The sequence below is a fragment of the Opisthocomus hoazin genome, chromosome 9 (assembly GCF_030867145.1).
Source record: "Opisthocomus hoazin isolate bOpiHoa1 chromosome 9, bOpiHoa1.hap1, whole genome shotgun sequence".
NCBI classification, from domain to species: Eukaryota; Metazoa; Chordata; class Aves; order Opisthocomiformes; family Opisthocomidae; genus Opisthocomus; species Opisthocomus hoazin.
In genome coordinates this window covers 2,181,070-2,193,101 of record NC_134422.1, presented here as the reverse complement: position 1 = coordinate 2,193,101, position 12,032 = coordinate 2,181,070, and the positions used below count along the sequence as shown (strand labels likewise).

The 12,032-nt window shown below is 49.3% G+C and overlaps 1 protein-coding gene across 5 annotated transcripts in view; it reads right to left on the bottom strand.

The window, feature by feature from the left end:
- The window catches only part of CACNB4 (calcium voltage-gated channel auxiliary subunit beta 4), a 116,386-nt gene that overhangs the window by 15,609 nt on the left and 88,745 nt on the right, over positions 1 to 12,032 (bottom strand). For all 5 annotated transcript variants that reach the window (XR_012764982.1, XR_012764981.1, XM_075429841.1 and 2 more), the window contains 4 exons: positions 10,982 to 11,040; positions 6,519 to 6,628; positions 5,040 to 5,191; positions 1,829 to 1,924 (listed from right to left, as the gene is read on the bottom strand). Coding sequence is in view for 3 of the 5 variants with exons in the window: in XM_075429841.1 (XP_075285956.1) it covers positions 1,829 to 1,924; positions 5,040 to 5,191; positions 6,519 to 6,628; positions 10,982 to 11,040 (417 nt within the window). In the remaining 2 variants the exon portion in view is untranslated. The remainder of the gene's footprint in view (positions 1 to 1,828; positions 1,925 to 5,039; positions 5,192 to 6,518; positions 6,629 to 10,981; positions 11,041 to 12,032) is intronic.

The window sequence follows — 12,032 nt, the reverse complement described above, 5'->3', positions numbered from 1 at the left end:
ACATACACATACACTACAAAAAACCTGCCCAATTCAAAGTTTTCACAGATTCACATTCATTATTCTTCATTTTGCATCTGACTGAAACTACTGAGCAAACATAACCTGCACCCACTCGCAGAATCACAGAATGGCTGGGGTTGGAAGGGACCTCTGTGGGTCATCTAGTCCAACCTCCAAGCTGGACCACAGTGCCAGTCGGCTGCAAACAGCATTTTCAGAAAGCCGGTCTGTACAAGCAGAATTACCTGCTCTCTTGCTAAGCCCAAGCAGAACCATCGAGCAGAGCCGAGGCCACCGAGGTCTCTTCCAGACAGGCAAAGGCGGGCAGCCCGCTGCAGCAGAAGCTGGCAGTCCCCACGGGCTAGCTAGCCACGAGGCAAGGACTACCTGCTGGCAGGAGCTAGCCCCAACGGTCAGCGTGGGCAAGAGGAAAGAGAAAGGGAAAGCTCTCTCCAGGTCTCCTCTTCTGCTGGATGGAGTGCCACCATCCCCGCCAACAGCAGCTCTGGGACCTCTGAGGGCACCAGAGCACTGGCCTAAAGGAGATGCAGCTCAGCCTCCGTTCCTACCAGCCAGAACAGTTACAAAGCAACATCTGTCGCTGTAATTGAGATGAAGTGCCCAGAAATACCTGAATTATCTTTTCATGGCCAGAGGAGGAGGCTGTGAAGTTTAGCATCTTAAGAACCTTACAAAACCAAGTTAAGTTTCATGGAAATAAATCCTTGTGGACCATTACTGCCGAACAAAAGCTGCTTGAACTCTGTTACTTTCATTTGAATTGAGAACAAAAGCCACCTGCAATGGAGGCAATCTCTAAGGTCTGCACCAGGCGAGGTCTGCTAGAAGCATTACCTGACCACTAGGGCTGGGCATTCATTCTGCTGATCTCAACTCCCAGATTTGTTCCCAGATTGTTCCAAAACATCTCTTTTGTCAGCACTTTGCCTACGTTATGTCAGAGAGTGCGATCACGGAAACCTTCCCAGTGTCTATTCTGAATTTGTCTGAATTAATCTGATTTCTACTCACAGTTCTTTGGCATAAGAAAGATGGGCAACCGGCAAGCCACAGGCCGGACCGTCTGACCACTCCCCTGGCAGCAACAGCAGCCTCTGCACTACCAGACCAAAGCTACGCACAGCTACTACACTGCAAAAGCAAGGCCACGTCCGAGTTGGTTTCCACTGAGTGGTTTTCTCTGTCACAGAAACCAGGTGTGGTTTTCAAAAATAAAAGTTTGAGCTGCCCCGTCCCAACGCCCCTACAGCTTTTCTGCGCAGCACCCGCCTGCCCATCAGCTGCCCGGGACCCGCGCTCCTCCCGCAGCAGGTTACTCAAGGTGAGTAACCAGTCCCTGTGATAAACTGGTCGGTGAGCAGTGCCCGCGCTCCGATGAGGGAACTGGAACGGGGCGCAGGCGCTGCTGTGGCAGGAGGCTCGGGGATCGCACGCACGCAGCCTGGACTCGCTGTGGGAGCGGAGTCCTCCGCAGCCTCCTCTCCCACCAGGAGCCTGGGGCTTTGGCCCTTCGGGACCGTCAGACAGCACTGCTCCACAAACGATGTAACCTGCTGATCACTTTTACCGTACACGTCATTTTCGACCTGTCACCTTGCCAAAGATCGTAACAAGCCCAGCACCGGAGATAACCAGGAGGAAAGTATCAAACAGCTCGCTTCTTGGCAATAAAACCTGGCCGAGGGTCGCAGCTGCAGGGCCGTCTGCGTCGCCAGAAAGCGAAGCGGTAACGCGTGAACTCGGCTATACAGAAACCTTTAAAACTCCACGCATCGCAAGTTCTTTAGCTTTTCTTTGTACTTACTGGTGGGCATTGTGCAAGTTTATCAGCTGCCACCAACTGAACGTTCAAGTGTTTACTTTGCGACTTTCCTCTAGATTTAATCAGTCGCTGCAAAACCTGGCAGAGGAAAAGAGGAGAAGGTGAGTTTAAGAATCGCGTATCTCCATAAAGCTCAGACTGACAGCCCGTCGGAGGATCACCAGGTTCAGAAGCTCTCCATTGTGTTTCTAAAATGGTTAAAATATTGTCCTTGGATATAAACACACGCCTTTCCGATAACCTCCCTGAAAGCCGGGCACGTTCCCCTCCGCATCACGTTTGATCCCTTGCAAATATTTCAGATGCAGTGAAAATGGTGGTTTTGCTTTGTTCTGCTTGAAGTAAAGGGTTATTTTTGACAAACGTATCTTCTAGAGGACCACGAAAATTATAGATATACAGAATTATACTGGATTGGCTGCAGTACAACAGTAGCAGCGCGTTACGTTGTGCAGCAATAACTCTGTAACTTAACCTGTTCTGAGATGCATTTTGGGGACACAAGGTGTTTTACACACAGCTCATATTACTTCTTTTTTCCTTCCACTGCGTTCATTACTAGGAGTGGAAAAGTTAGGAACCCTAAATTTTCTCTGCAAAGTTTCTAAGCAAATGATAGGATCACTGAACAGCAGAGCATTTTTTAAGCTGGAAGGACCTCTGGAGGCCCCTCTGCCACCCCCTCACTCCAGGTAAGGCCAGCTGGATCAGACTGCTCGGTTCCTCGTCCGGCTGAGTTTTGAACATTTTCACAGAGACCCCACCACCTCTCTGAGCCAGAGCCACCTTTGCTCACACAGCCCAACGCGTGGCTGATTCTCCGCTGCAAGGGCACGCTCCTGTCCCAGTTGTTATCCACCAAGGCCGGTGGGTCCCTGGCTGCAGAGCTGCTCCCCAGAGCCTGGCCGGGAGCACGGGGCTACTCCAGCCCAGGGCCAGGACTTTGTATCTGCCTCTGCTGAACTTCAAGAGGTTCCTGACAGCTCCCTTCTCCAGCCTGCCAAGGCCCCTCTAAGGGAGAGCCCTGCCCTCTGGCACATTAACCTGCCCCAGAATCGGGTATTGTCCACAGCCTTGCACATTAACAGAGCTCATGAACGAAAACGTGGAACTGTGCTGGCCCCACTACAGATCCCTGAGTGACATCACTGGTAGCCAGCTGGACTTTGTACCTCTGAGCAGCACCCTGAACCTGGCAGTCACAGAATCACAGCATGGTAAGGGTTGGAAGGGACCTTAAAGATCATCTGGTTCCAATCCCCCTGCCATGAGCAGGGACATCTTCCACCAGACCAGGTTGCTCAGAGCTCCATCCAACCTGGCCCTGAACACTGCCAGGGAGGGGGCAAAGTCCATCCCATCTTCCACGTCTCTTACAGTCCACACTTACCCAGACCGTATCTCACCAATCTGCCCATCAGGATACCACAAGGAGACCATATCAAAGCCTTCCTAAAGTCAAGACTAACTACAGCCACCGCTCTTCCTTTGTCCTCTGGGATCATAATCTCACGACAAAAGGCAGCCAGGTTGGTCAGGCATGATTTGCCCTTGGTAATTCCCTGCTGGCTGCTCCCAATCCCCTTCTTGTCCTGCATGTGGCTGGGCAACAGCTTCCCTGAGGATTTGCTCCATAACCTTCCCAGGACTGACTGGCCTGTAGTTCCCCAGATCCTCCTTCTTACCCTTCTTGAGAATGCATGTCACATGCCTTTTCCCAGTTATCAGGAACCTTCCCAGAGCACTGTGAGCTTTAAGAGGTAACAGAGAGGAGCTCTGCAATGGCACGAGACTGCTCCTTCAGATGAATCCCATCTGGTCCCTTGGTCTTGCATATGTTACCTAGGCGGTCTCCAGAACGACCTTCTGCTACTCTGAGTTCCTGCCACACACCGCAGTGAGCCCACACTTCTCTTAGCTTTCCTTCTGCTTGTCATGTTCTCACAGAAGCCCCTTCTGTCACCCTTAAGATCTCTTGCTAGTTCTAGCTCCAGCTGCACTCTGGCTTTATTAACTCCCCCCCCCCCCCCCCGATGTATTCCTCCTGGGATGCCTGCACCTGCATCCACCTTCTCTGTGCCTCCTCTTCCTGTTTGGGCTCAGGCTGTTGTTCACTGTTCACCCACACTGCTCTCTTGCCCAACTCCACACAGGAACAGATCATTCTTGTGCTTGGAGGAAGCCATCCATGAAGATCACGCAGCATTCCTCAGCTGCTTTGTTGTCCAAGACAGTCTTTTATGGGATCCTGCCGAACCAGTCCCTGAACAAGCCAGTTCTAGGGTCCAGGTCTGCAATTCTGTTATTTGTGCTGCTCACAGGATCTCAAATTCCACCATTTGGTTGCTGCAGCCAAGGCTGTCCCCGACCTTCACAACTGTGTCCAGTTCTTCCTTTTTCCTCCCAGTAGCAGGTCCAGCAGAACCTCCCCTACAACTTGCTGGTCACCCGCACCGAGAGCTGGCGCGTGGCTGCCCGCAGACACCTCTGATGTGGCACGGCGGTCACTCCAGCGGGCGCTGGGCAGCATCCCGCCATCGCTGTGCTGATTCCACGAGACCCAGCGCCTCTGTCGCGACTCCGGCCCCACTTCTGCACCAACAGCCGTGGTGGTGGAGGGGTCCGCGCTGCACTCCGCAGCAACAGCCACATCCATGCTCCGTGGCAGGAGCTGGCCGGCAGCCTGGCCGCACTGGTCCAGACCCAGCTGTGGATGGTGTACCAACGTGCCCCAGGTGACAGCCACCAACAAAAGCAGACAGGCTTCGTTTGTGAGCACAGACAACCATCATTAACTGCTTGGGAAGTGGGCAAGGGGCTGGGCGTCTTCTCTGAAGCTCGGCCTAAGGTTAGGGCTTGTGGAGAGACAACCCAGAACTACAGCTGCGCTGGGGTAGGGGGGCTGCAAAGGGACTGCCAAGGGGAACGGACAGCTACGGAAAGAATTTGCTCCTCAGGAATTGTTTTTGTCTGTTGAATCGGTGGGTGCCTCATCTAAGGCTCGGCCTAGGGCTAGGTTAAGGTATAGGGTAGAAAAAAGAAATTTCACCAAGTGTGCCCTGGTCAAATCCTCGATCAAAAAATTTCATTGTCTTTCTCTTCATCTGACTCTGGTGACAGACCCCACGCTGCTCACTCCCACACCGCCCCCGTCCCTCTCAAACACTTGTATTTTAAGGGGGAGGTACATTACCTTTGGAGAAGACACTTTAACGTGGACGATAATTGGTGCTAAAGACGTCTTGATAAGTTGTGCAGGGTGATTGATAGTGTCTGCATCTAGGACAACCAGTTGTAAGGACCGTGCCAGCTCAAAGATTCTCTCAATCTCGCTCTGTACCTCGGCTAGTGAAGGAGAACAGAACAGGTGAAAGCCGTTCGACCCAGCAACGCCTGGACGGAAATATCATCGCCCAGTTACTGTCACGGACTGTGCACATTCAGTATGTGAACTCCATACGTGAATTAGTGTAATTTCCATAAAATAGCCTACTACTCAAGGCAATTTTTGTAATAAATATTACCTCGGAGACAATTCTGTTGCCTGAAAATACATACGTACTACGTTAATTTATGACATCAATGTATTTAAACATTGGGTACAATTAAATGCATGTTTCTATTAACAAAAAATAGACTGCGGCATATTTTCCAAATCTGCTAAATAGCTTAGGAGTCATAAGATTTTTTAATTTTAGACATCAAGTGATGTATGGATATTCCTTAAAACTTTTTTTTGTTCTCAGATTGTAATTCTGATTTAACAGGAGTCTGTCTCAAAAGCAGGACTGTGACCTCCTAATTCTATAACCACAAAAAATTGTTTATGTTAAGTAATTGACAGGGTATCATTTAAATAGACACTAATGGCAGTGTTCACACCAAAGCACTTTTGTCTGTAGAAAAAGGAGAAATTTATTTCCATGTAAATTATATTTCTGATATTTATTGTTCCAACCCTTCTTATTCACTCACATGCATGTCACGAATTGTAAAGAGATGAACCCAGCACAAATTGAGGCCTGTAAGTTATACCACGGAAGCACGGAAAAGCTGTATGTCAGCAACTCACGTGCATTTAATCTGCCTAAGAGCTGTTCCCCAGCGCAACGCCTGCTCACAGGCACAAGAAGATTTAGTACTCACCCCCGCAGCGCTTCATTTTGGGGTGCCTAGCCCTGTACTAGAATGGCTAGACAGCAAAATTCAGCTGTAGCTGTTCAACTCTACATACAAGCCCAGTCCCAGGGTCAGGAACAACGTGTCTGCTCCTCGGCTGGACAAGGTGGAAGCCCTCTGGCACCCTGTGATGCGGAATTAAAAGCACAGGGCTGAGAGGAGGGAGCTGTGAGGCCAACTCACCGTGGGAGCAAACAGCACTGAACCCATATTCTGACTGCAGGCCCCTAGCTCATCTTTTGCAAACAGCAGCTGTTAATTACACTGCTTGCTCTAGCCCAGGTAACTGCTCAACGCGAGGCTCACTCTGTTGCCCCCCCTCAGTCAGGATAAATTTGTCTCTGGGTTGAGTATGTGAAATTCAGAATTCTACATCAGAAGGCTGCAGACACATCTAAGATTGAAGAACCGATGACATCTTGAAGGTGGAAATCCTGTCACTCCCCTGCAGCACGTAACCATGGTCAGAATGACATCTGTGTCAATGTCTTACCTAAACTGGATCTTGTATTTGACCGCTCAATTATTGCCCTCTTGCTTGGATTATTTAGAACAGACCTCTTAGCAAGAGAAATGTCAGCTGTCACTCTAGTTATTGATATCCTATGAGTAAGAACACAGGACAGAACAAAAACAATAGTCAAATTTTCAGCGCACTGTGCATGATTTACAGCTACAATCCATTCCAAAGTGCAAATACGATAAAACACCACTCCGACATGTTTTATAGCTGAGTTATGTCACCATTAAAGAACAACTAAAGAGAAATGTGGCATAACTGTAAAGCATTTTCTATTCCCTACACTATTGTAGGCTCTGGCATGTAGTTTCTGCTATTGTACTTAACGTATTGGTTAACTGTTCTCCCCAGCTCACTCATCTCCTACATGAATTTACACAGTACCATAAATATGACAAGTTAAGGGAGTCTCAGGGCATACAGACCAACAGAGTCGTCACTGTAACAGCACTTCTCTTCCCAGGCAGTTCAGCCATCGGTTACACCTGACGCTGCCGAGAGGTGAGGAAGGGCCGTGGCTGGGCATCGGAGCAGACGCTGTCGCTCACATCTGAGCGCCCGTGAGCCTCCGAACGGAGCTGCCTGCGCCAGGAGACGGCTCCTCCCGCACGCGCTCTCCTCCCCGGGGCAGGGAGCTGTGCCGATGGGCTAAACGACTCAGCTCGTGGCTGAAGAGGAGAACAAGTCGAGCCGCAGCCAGCTGTGCTGCTGCAGCCCCTCTTTATTTTAAGGCAGGTGATATTTTTTCACTTGGTTGGTCAGTGAGCTGACAAAAGGGTGTAAAACAAAGACCACACAATCACTTCACACAAAATCCATTCAGGACTGTGATGTGCCAAAGAGCCACGAAAAATGAACAGAAAGCAAGCTGGAAAAGCCTAGCAGCTATTCCACAGAACGTAAGATTTATGCAGCTCTAAGTGAAATTATCAGATGGAGGGTTAAAAAGAATTTTTCTACATAATACATAAATAAATTCATTGCCAGAAATACAATAGAGAGCAAAAGAATAAATGAGTTTAAAAAAGAAATGGGAGAAGTTGATGGATCATGGGTCCAGAGGCGACAATAAAACACAGTGGTCTACATCACACCTCTGGCGCAGGGAGCTCCTAGATCTCTGACTGCTGGAATCAGAGACGCGTAACAGAGGAAGGACCACAAATGCTCACCTGCCGCGCCAGACAGAAGCAGCATTTCACTCCTCCTGAGTAAGAAGTAATCCTACTTCAAGAAAGATGAGGAGCTACTGGAGAGAGTCCAGCGGAGGGCTACGAGGATGAGGAGGGGACTGGAGCAACTCTCCTACGAGGAGAGGCTGAGGGAGCTGGGCTTGTTCAGCCTGGAGAAGAGAAGGCTGAGAGGGGACCTCAGAAATGCCTCGAAATATCTGCAGGGTGGGTGTCAGGAGGACGGGGCCAGACTCTTTGCAGTGGTGCCCAGCAACAGGACAAGGGGCAACGGGCACAAACTGAAGCAGAGGAAGCTCCAGCTGAAGATGAGGAAGAACTTCTTCCCTCTGAGGGTGACGGAGCCCTGGCCCAGGCTGCCCAGGGAGGCTGTGGAGTCTCCTTCTCTGGAGATATTCCAGCCCCCCTGGCCGCGGTGCTGTGCAGCCTGCTGTGGGTGACCCTGCTTGGGCAGGGGGTTGGGCTGGGGGACCCACAGAGGGCCCTGCCAGCCCCGACCATGCTGGGATCTGTGATTCTGTGATTCTATCGCCGTTGCTGAAAGATGTTGAGAAAGAACCCGTGCCTTTGCTCTATTGTGTCTACCTGGTGCCCAGAGTCAGGCTTGGTCCGCACAACACTGACTGAACGCAACGCATTCAGAAAACGATGCCGCCAGCGCCTCTGCAGCAGCCGTTCCCTGCGGGCCTTGGCCAGCCGAGCCTGAGCAGACTCCTCTCAGCAGGCCGGCACGCACAGCCCCCGGGCCTCTCCTCCAGTCCACCGGCCAGAAGAGGATGCTGCAGCCAGAAAAGGAGGAGCTGACAGCAGCCGAGGCATTAGGAGGCAGGGAAGGAGTCCTGCTAGTTCCAGTCTTACTGAAGTCTTTTGAAAAGCTCCTCCTTGGACAGTCATTGTCCTTCTTGGCAACGTGGACCTGTCACAACGTTGCAGAAGAGATGGAAAGGAAGAAAAAGAAAAGGGGAGGAGGAGAAAGACTGCAAAGCTACAGAAGCTGGCAGGAGGACCAAGAAGCAGCTGAGGTGCCTGAAATGGAATTTAATTCATTTTTCTAAAGTTACTCGGAGCTGAAGTCAATTCTATCAGCTCGTTTGTGGCAGTTAACTTTTTCAGTGCTAAAATTTCACACTTCTACCTGACCTAGTTGCCAATGCTGCCAATGGCACTGGGATTTCTGAAAAACACCTCTCCCCAGGCAGAATCTCTCCCTTTTGCCCCTCTGTGCAGACCAAGCGTGTGGTGGGGGAAGAGACAGAAGAGCAAGGCAAGGAGCAGTCCTGCCTCCCGTCGGACTGAACAGCCTAAACGGGTGCGTCTAAGCGTGCTTTACAGTTCCTTCTCTGCATTCAGGCACTGCTCGTCTTCGTGGAGCAGGCCTTTGCTGAGTACATTCTCATACAGGGTATAAAAATACACCTCATAAAGGATATATTCATAGCCATCACGTCGTGGCAACTGGAGATGACTTATCACTTCCCGTTGCCATGGTTTCCTACCAAAAACAATGACTCCATTACAAATGCAAAGCTGACAGCCAGATGCCAACAGCTGGAGGAGAACATCTGCTGCGGTACCTACACCTCACGCCAGCGCTGAGCTGCTGTGAAGCAGAGCAGTCACACTGCTCAGGAGCGGGGAGAGGGGGTACTCACGGGAGGCACGAGCAGCTCAGAAAAATGGCAAATGTAACTGCAGGCTGCCACGTACAGCGCTTCATCTGTCAGGTTTTGGATCAATCACTATGCTTGCAGAATCTGCCAACATCGCTTCAGCTGGGCAATTAAGAATAGGGGAGGAGACGAGATGTTCTGCACAGAAGCCGATCATCAAATGTTTTGTCTGAGCTGTTTATGGGTTAGCTCAGCACCACCATCTCCTCACTGCACCCCAAAAGGTACCCTGACCAGAAATCCTACTCCACCTCTCCCAGACAACAGACACCATTATTTTCACTGTCCTAGTGCCAACTTTTCAGGCATTTTCAAACCTAACTTAGTGTTATATACTAGCTAGCACAGCGTCAGCTCCTCTTCACAGAATATACTGAACAAACCAGGATGAAGGAAGGGCAGAACATCCCAAAGATGTAGCCAACACCTACAACTGCTGACGAGCTCCAGTGGAAAGACAGAGATGCCGTGGGCCAAGCCTACGTCCCTAGCAAAAAAATCCAAATTATCCTTCTCCTAGCTCATCAGGAAATATTCTCTGTGCTCCAGCTGAACCCTCCATACAATTTTTGAAGTTCTGACACACTTTTTTCTGTATTTTTGTTCTCAGCATTTCCTTTTTCAAACTGCCTTTTAAAGTATTTTTGACTACCGAGAATGTTTAAGAGTTGATTTTTCTTCGGTGTTGGTCTGAAGCACCGTTACTGCACCCTGGTCAAATTTGCTGTTTCTGATACTTATTTCAGGGCTAGGGTGTGATTAGTTTTATTCAGAGAACATCCTGCTGTAAAGGAGCCTGGAACTTCAGAAAAGGTGCTGGGATGAACCTTGCCCAAATAGGGCAACTCCAAAACAAAAAATGAGGAGGCACTTCTTGTTGGTGTCTGCACACTTCTGCGGCTGGCTGAGCTGGTCCAGCCGGACACACTTCTGTATCCCATGGTTAAGAAATTTGCCTATCCCCAAAGGACTGTGAATACTTTCACATGCAATCAGTCACTTTCCCAACTTTTCCATGACATGAAAGGAACTGGACAGCTCTCTGAAAAAGGAAAGCAATCCACGTGGTTCCACGCACCCAGCACGCAGCCAGCTCAGGCTGCAAGGCAGCAGCTTGGGAGCTGCGGGGGGACGAGGGCCAGCGGCGAGGCAGCAGCCGGGCTCTGCCCGAAGGGCTGCTCGCTGGGCACAGCTGCTTCCCGGGGCGACATGAAATACCTGAGCCTGCTAATGCCATCTTCAAAGACATTTTGGCACTTTCCATGTGCCCCGGTCACCTTTCATCTAGATTGCTCCTGTAACTTCAGGCTGGTAAGATACTGAGGCAGAATTATTCTATTAAATTCAAGAAACCCTACTACAGACACAGCAGATATGAAGATACATGCACTTCTCACAATACATTAGCTGTGTTCCACCCCACAGCTGGCTACATTTCTGTGCTGATACAAACCCAGTAAATCAGTTTTGAACATGCATCAACCTTCTTGCATTAAAAAAAAAAAAAAGTAAAACACCACTAAAATGTTAGTAACACATAGGGGGAAAAAAGCAGGAAAACGACAGTATTTCTCACCTCCCATCAAACCTGTGCTTCAGGAAGTCAAAGAGAGCTTTCTGCATCATGTCTGTCACCTTTGCGGAGGTGAGGAAGATTGAACAGGGAGGATTGACAGGGAGAAAAAGAAGTCAAAAGTAAGAAAAGAGGTAAGTAGAAGGTAAGGATACTGCCAACAATCAATACCTTTTATAGGTAGCAATCACTCAATTTCCATGCTCTCGGCAGCACGCTTCGTAATAAATACTTGCAAGTTTTCTGACTCATTCTCCAAAGTGCGGAATGGAGGATGTGCGAGCTGTCACTCTTTCCGCTCTTGTCTCGACTTGCACTGAAGCACTAGAGCACACCTCACCACCTTCCACAGCACTGCCATTCCCAACAGGCTTCAGAACACGTCAGAAGCATGTGGGACTACTCGGGCTGAACAGATCATTTGGTTTTTCCCCCACAGTAACAGTATTAGAACTGGCTTAAAACTTCAGAGACGAGATTTACTCTGTTGGATGACTGTTCTAACAGAGGAGAAAAACTATCCTCAGAGGCATACAAGCAGAAAAAGTGGATGCTGCCATTCCTGCACACGGCAAAGCATCGGAGAGATGCTCAGCCCCAACAGCTGTCATCTACTCTACTGAATGAGCTCCTTGTCCTTTTCAGGACAACTCAGGCTGACACCTATTATCTGCCAGTCTAGAGAGGAACTTCATCAAAGCCCCCAGGCCTCTGGCAGTTCATTTCTCCTAGGTTACCTTTCAAAACGGTTCCTTCAGAATTTAGGCAGGAAAAAAAAGTCAAAAGAACTTTGTCACATAGGTTGCAAAGTAAGATCAATGTGGGTTTGTTATGTAGACCGCTATTTGTAATGGAAATTAATATTCTGTGTTACCATTTATACACCTTTATATGTTCAAGACGTCATGTTTAGTATTATTTTCTTAAACGAAGGCAGGACAGTATATTTGTAGAGTATGTAATAACAAACAGCCTCTCTCCCCTCCAAACTTGAGAGTCCCTAGACAAATTAATCTGTGGTGCAGCACCATGGAAGTCAATGGATGAAATTTAC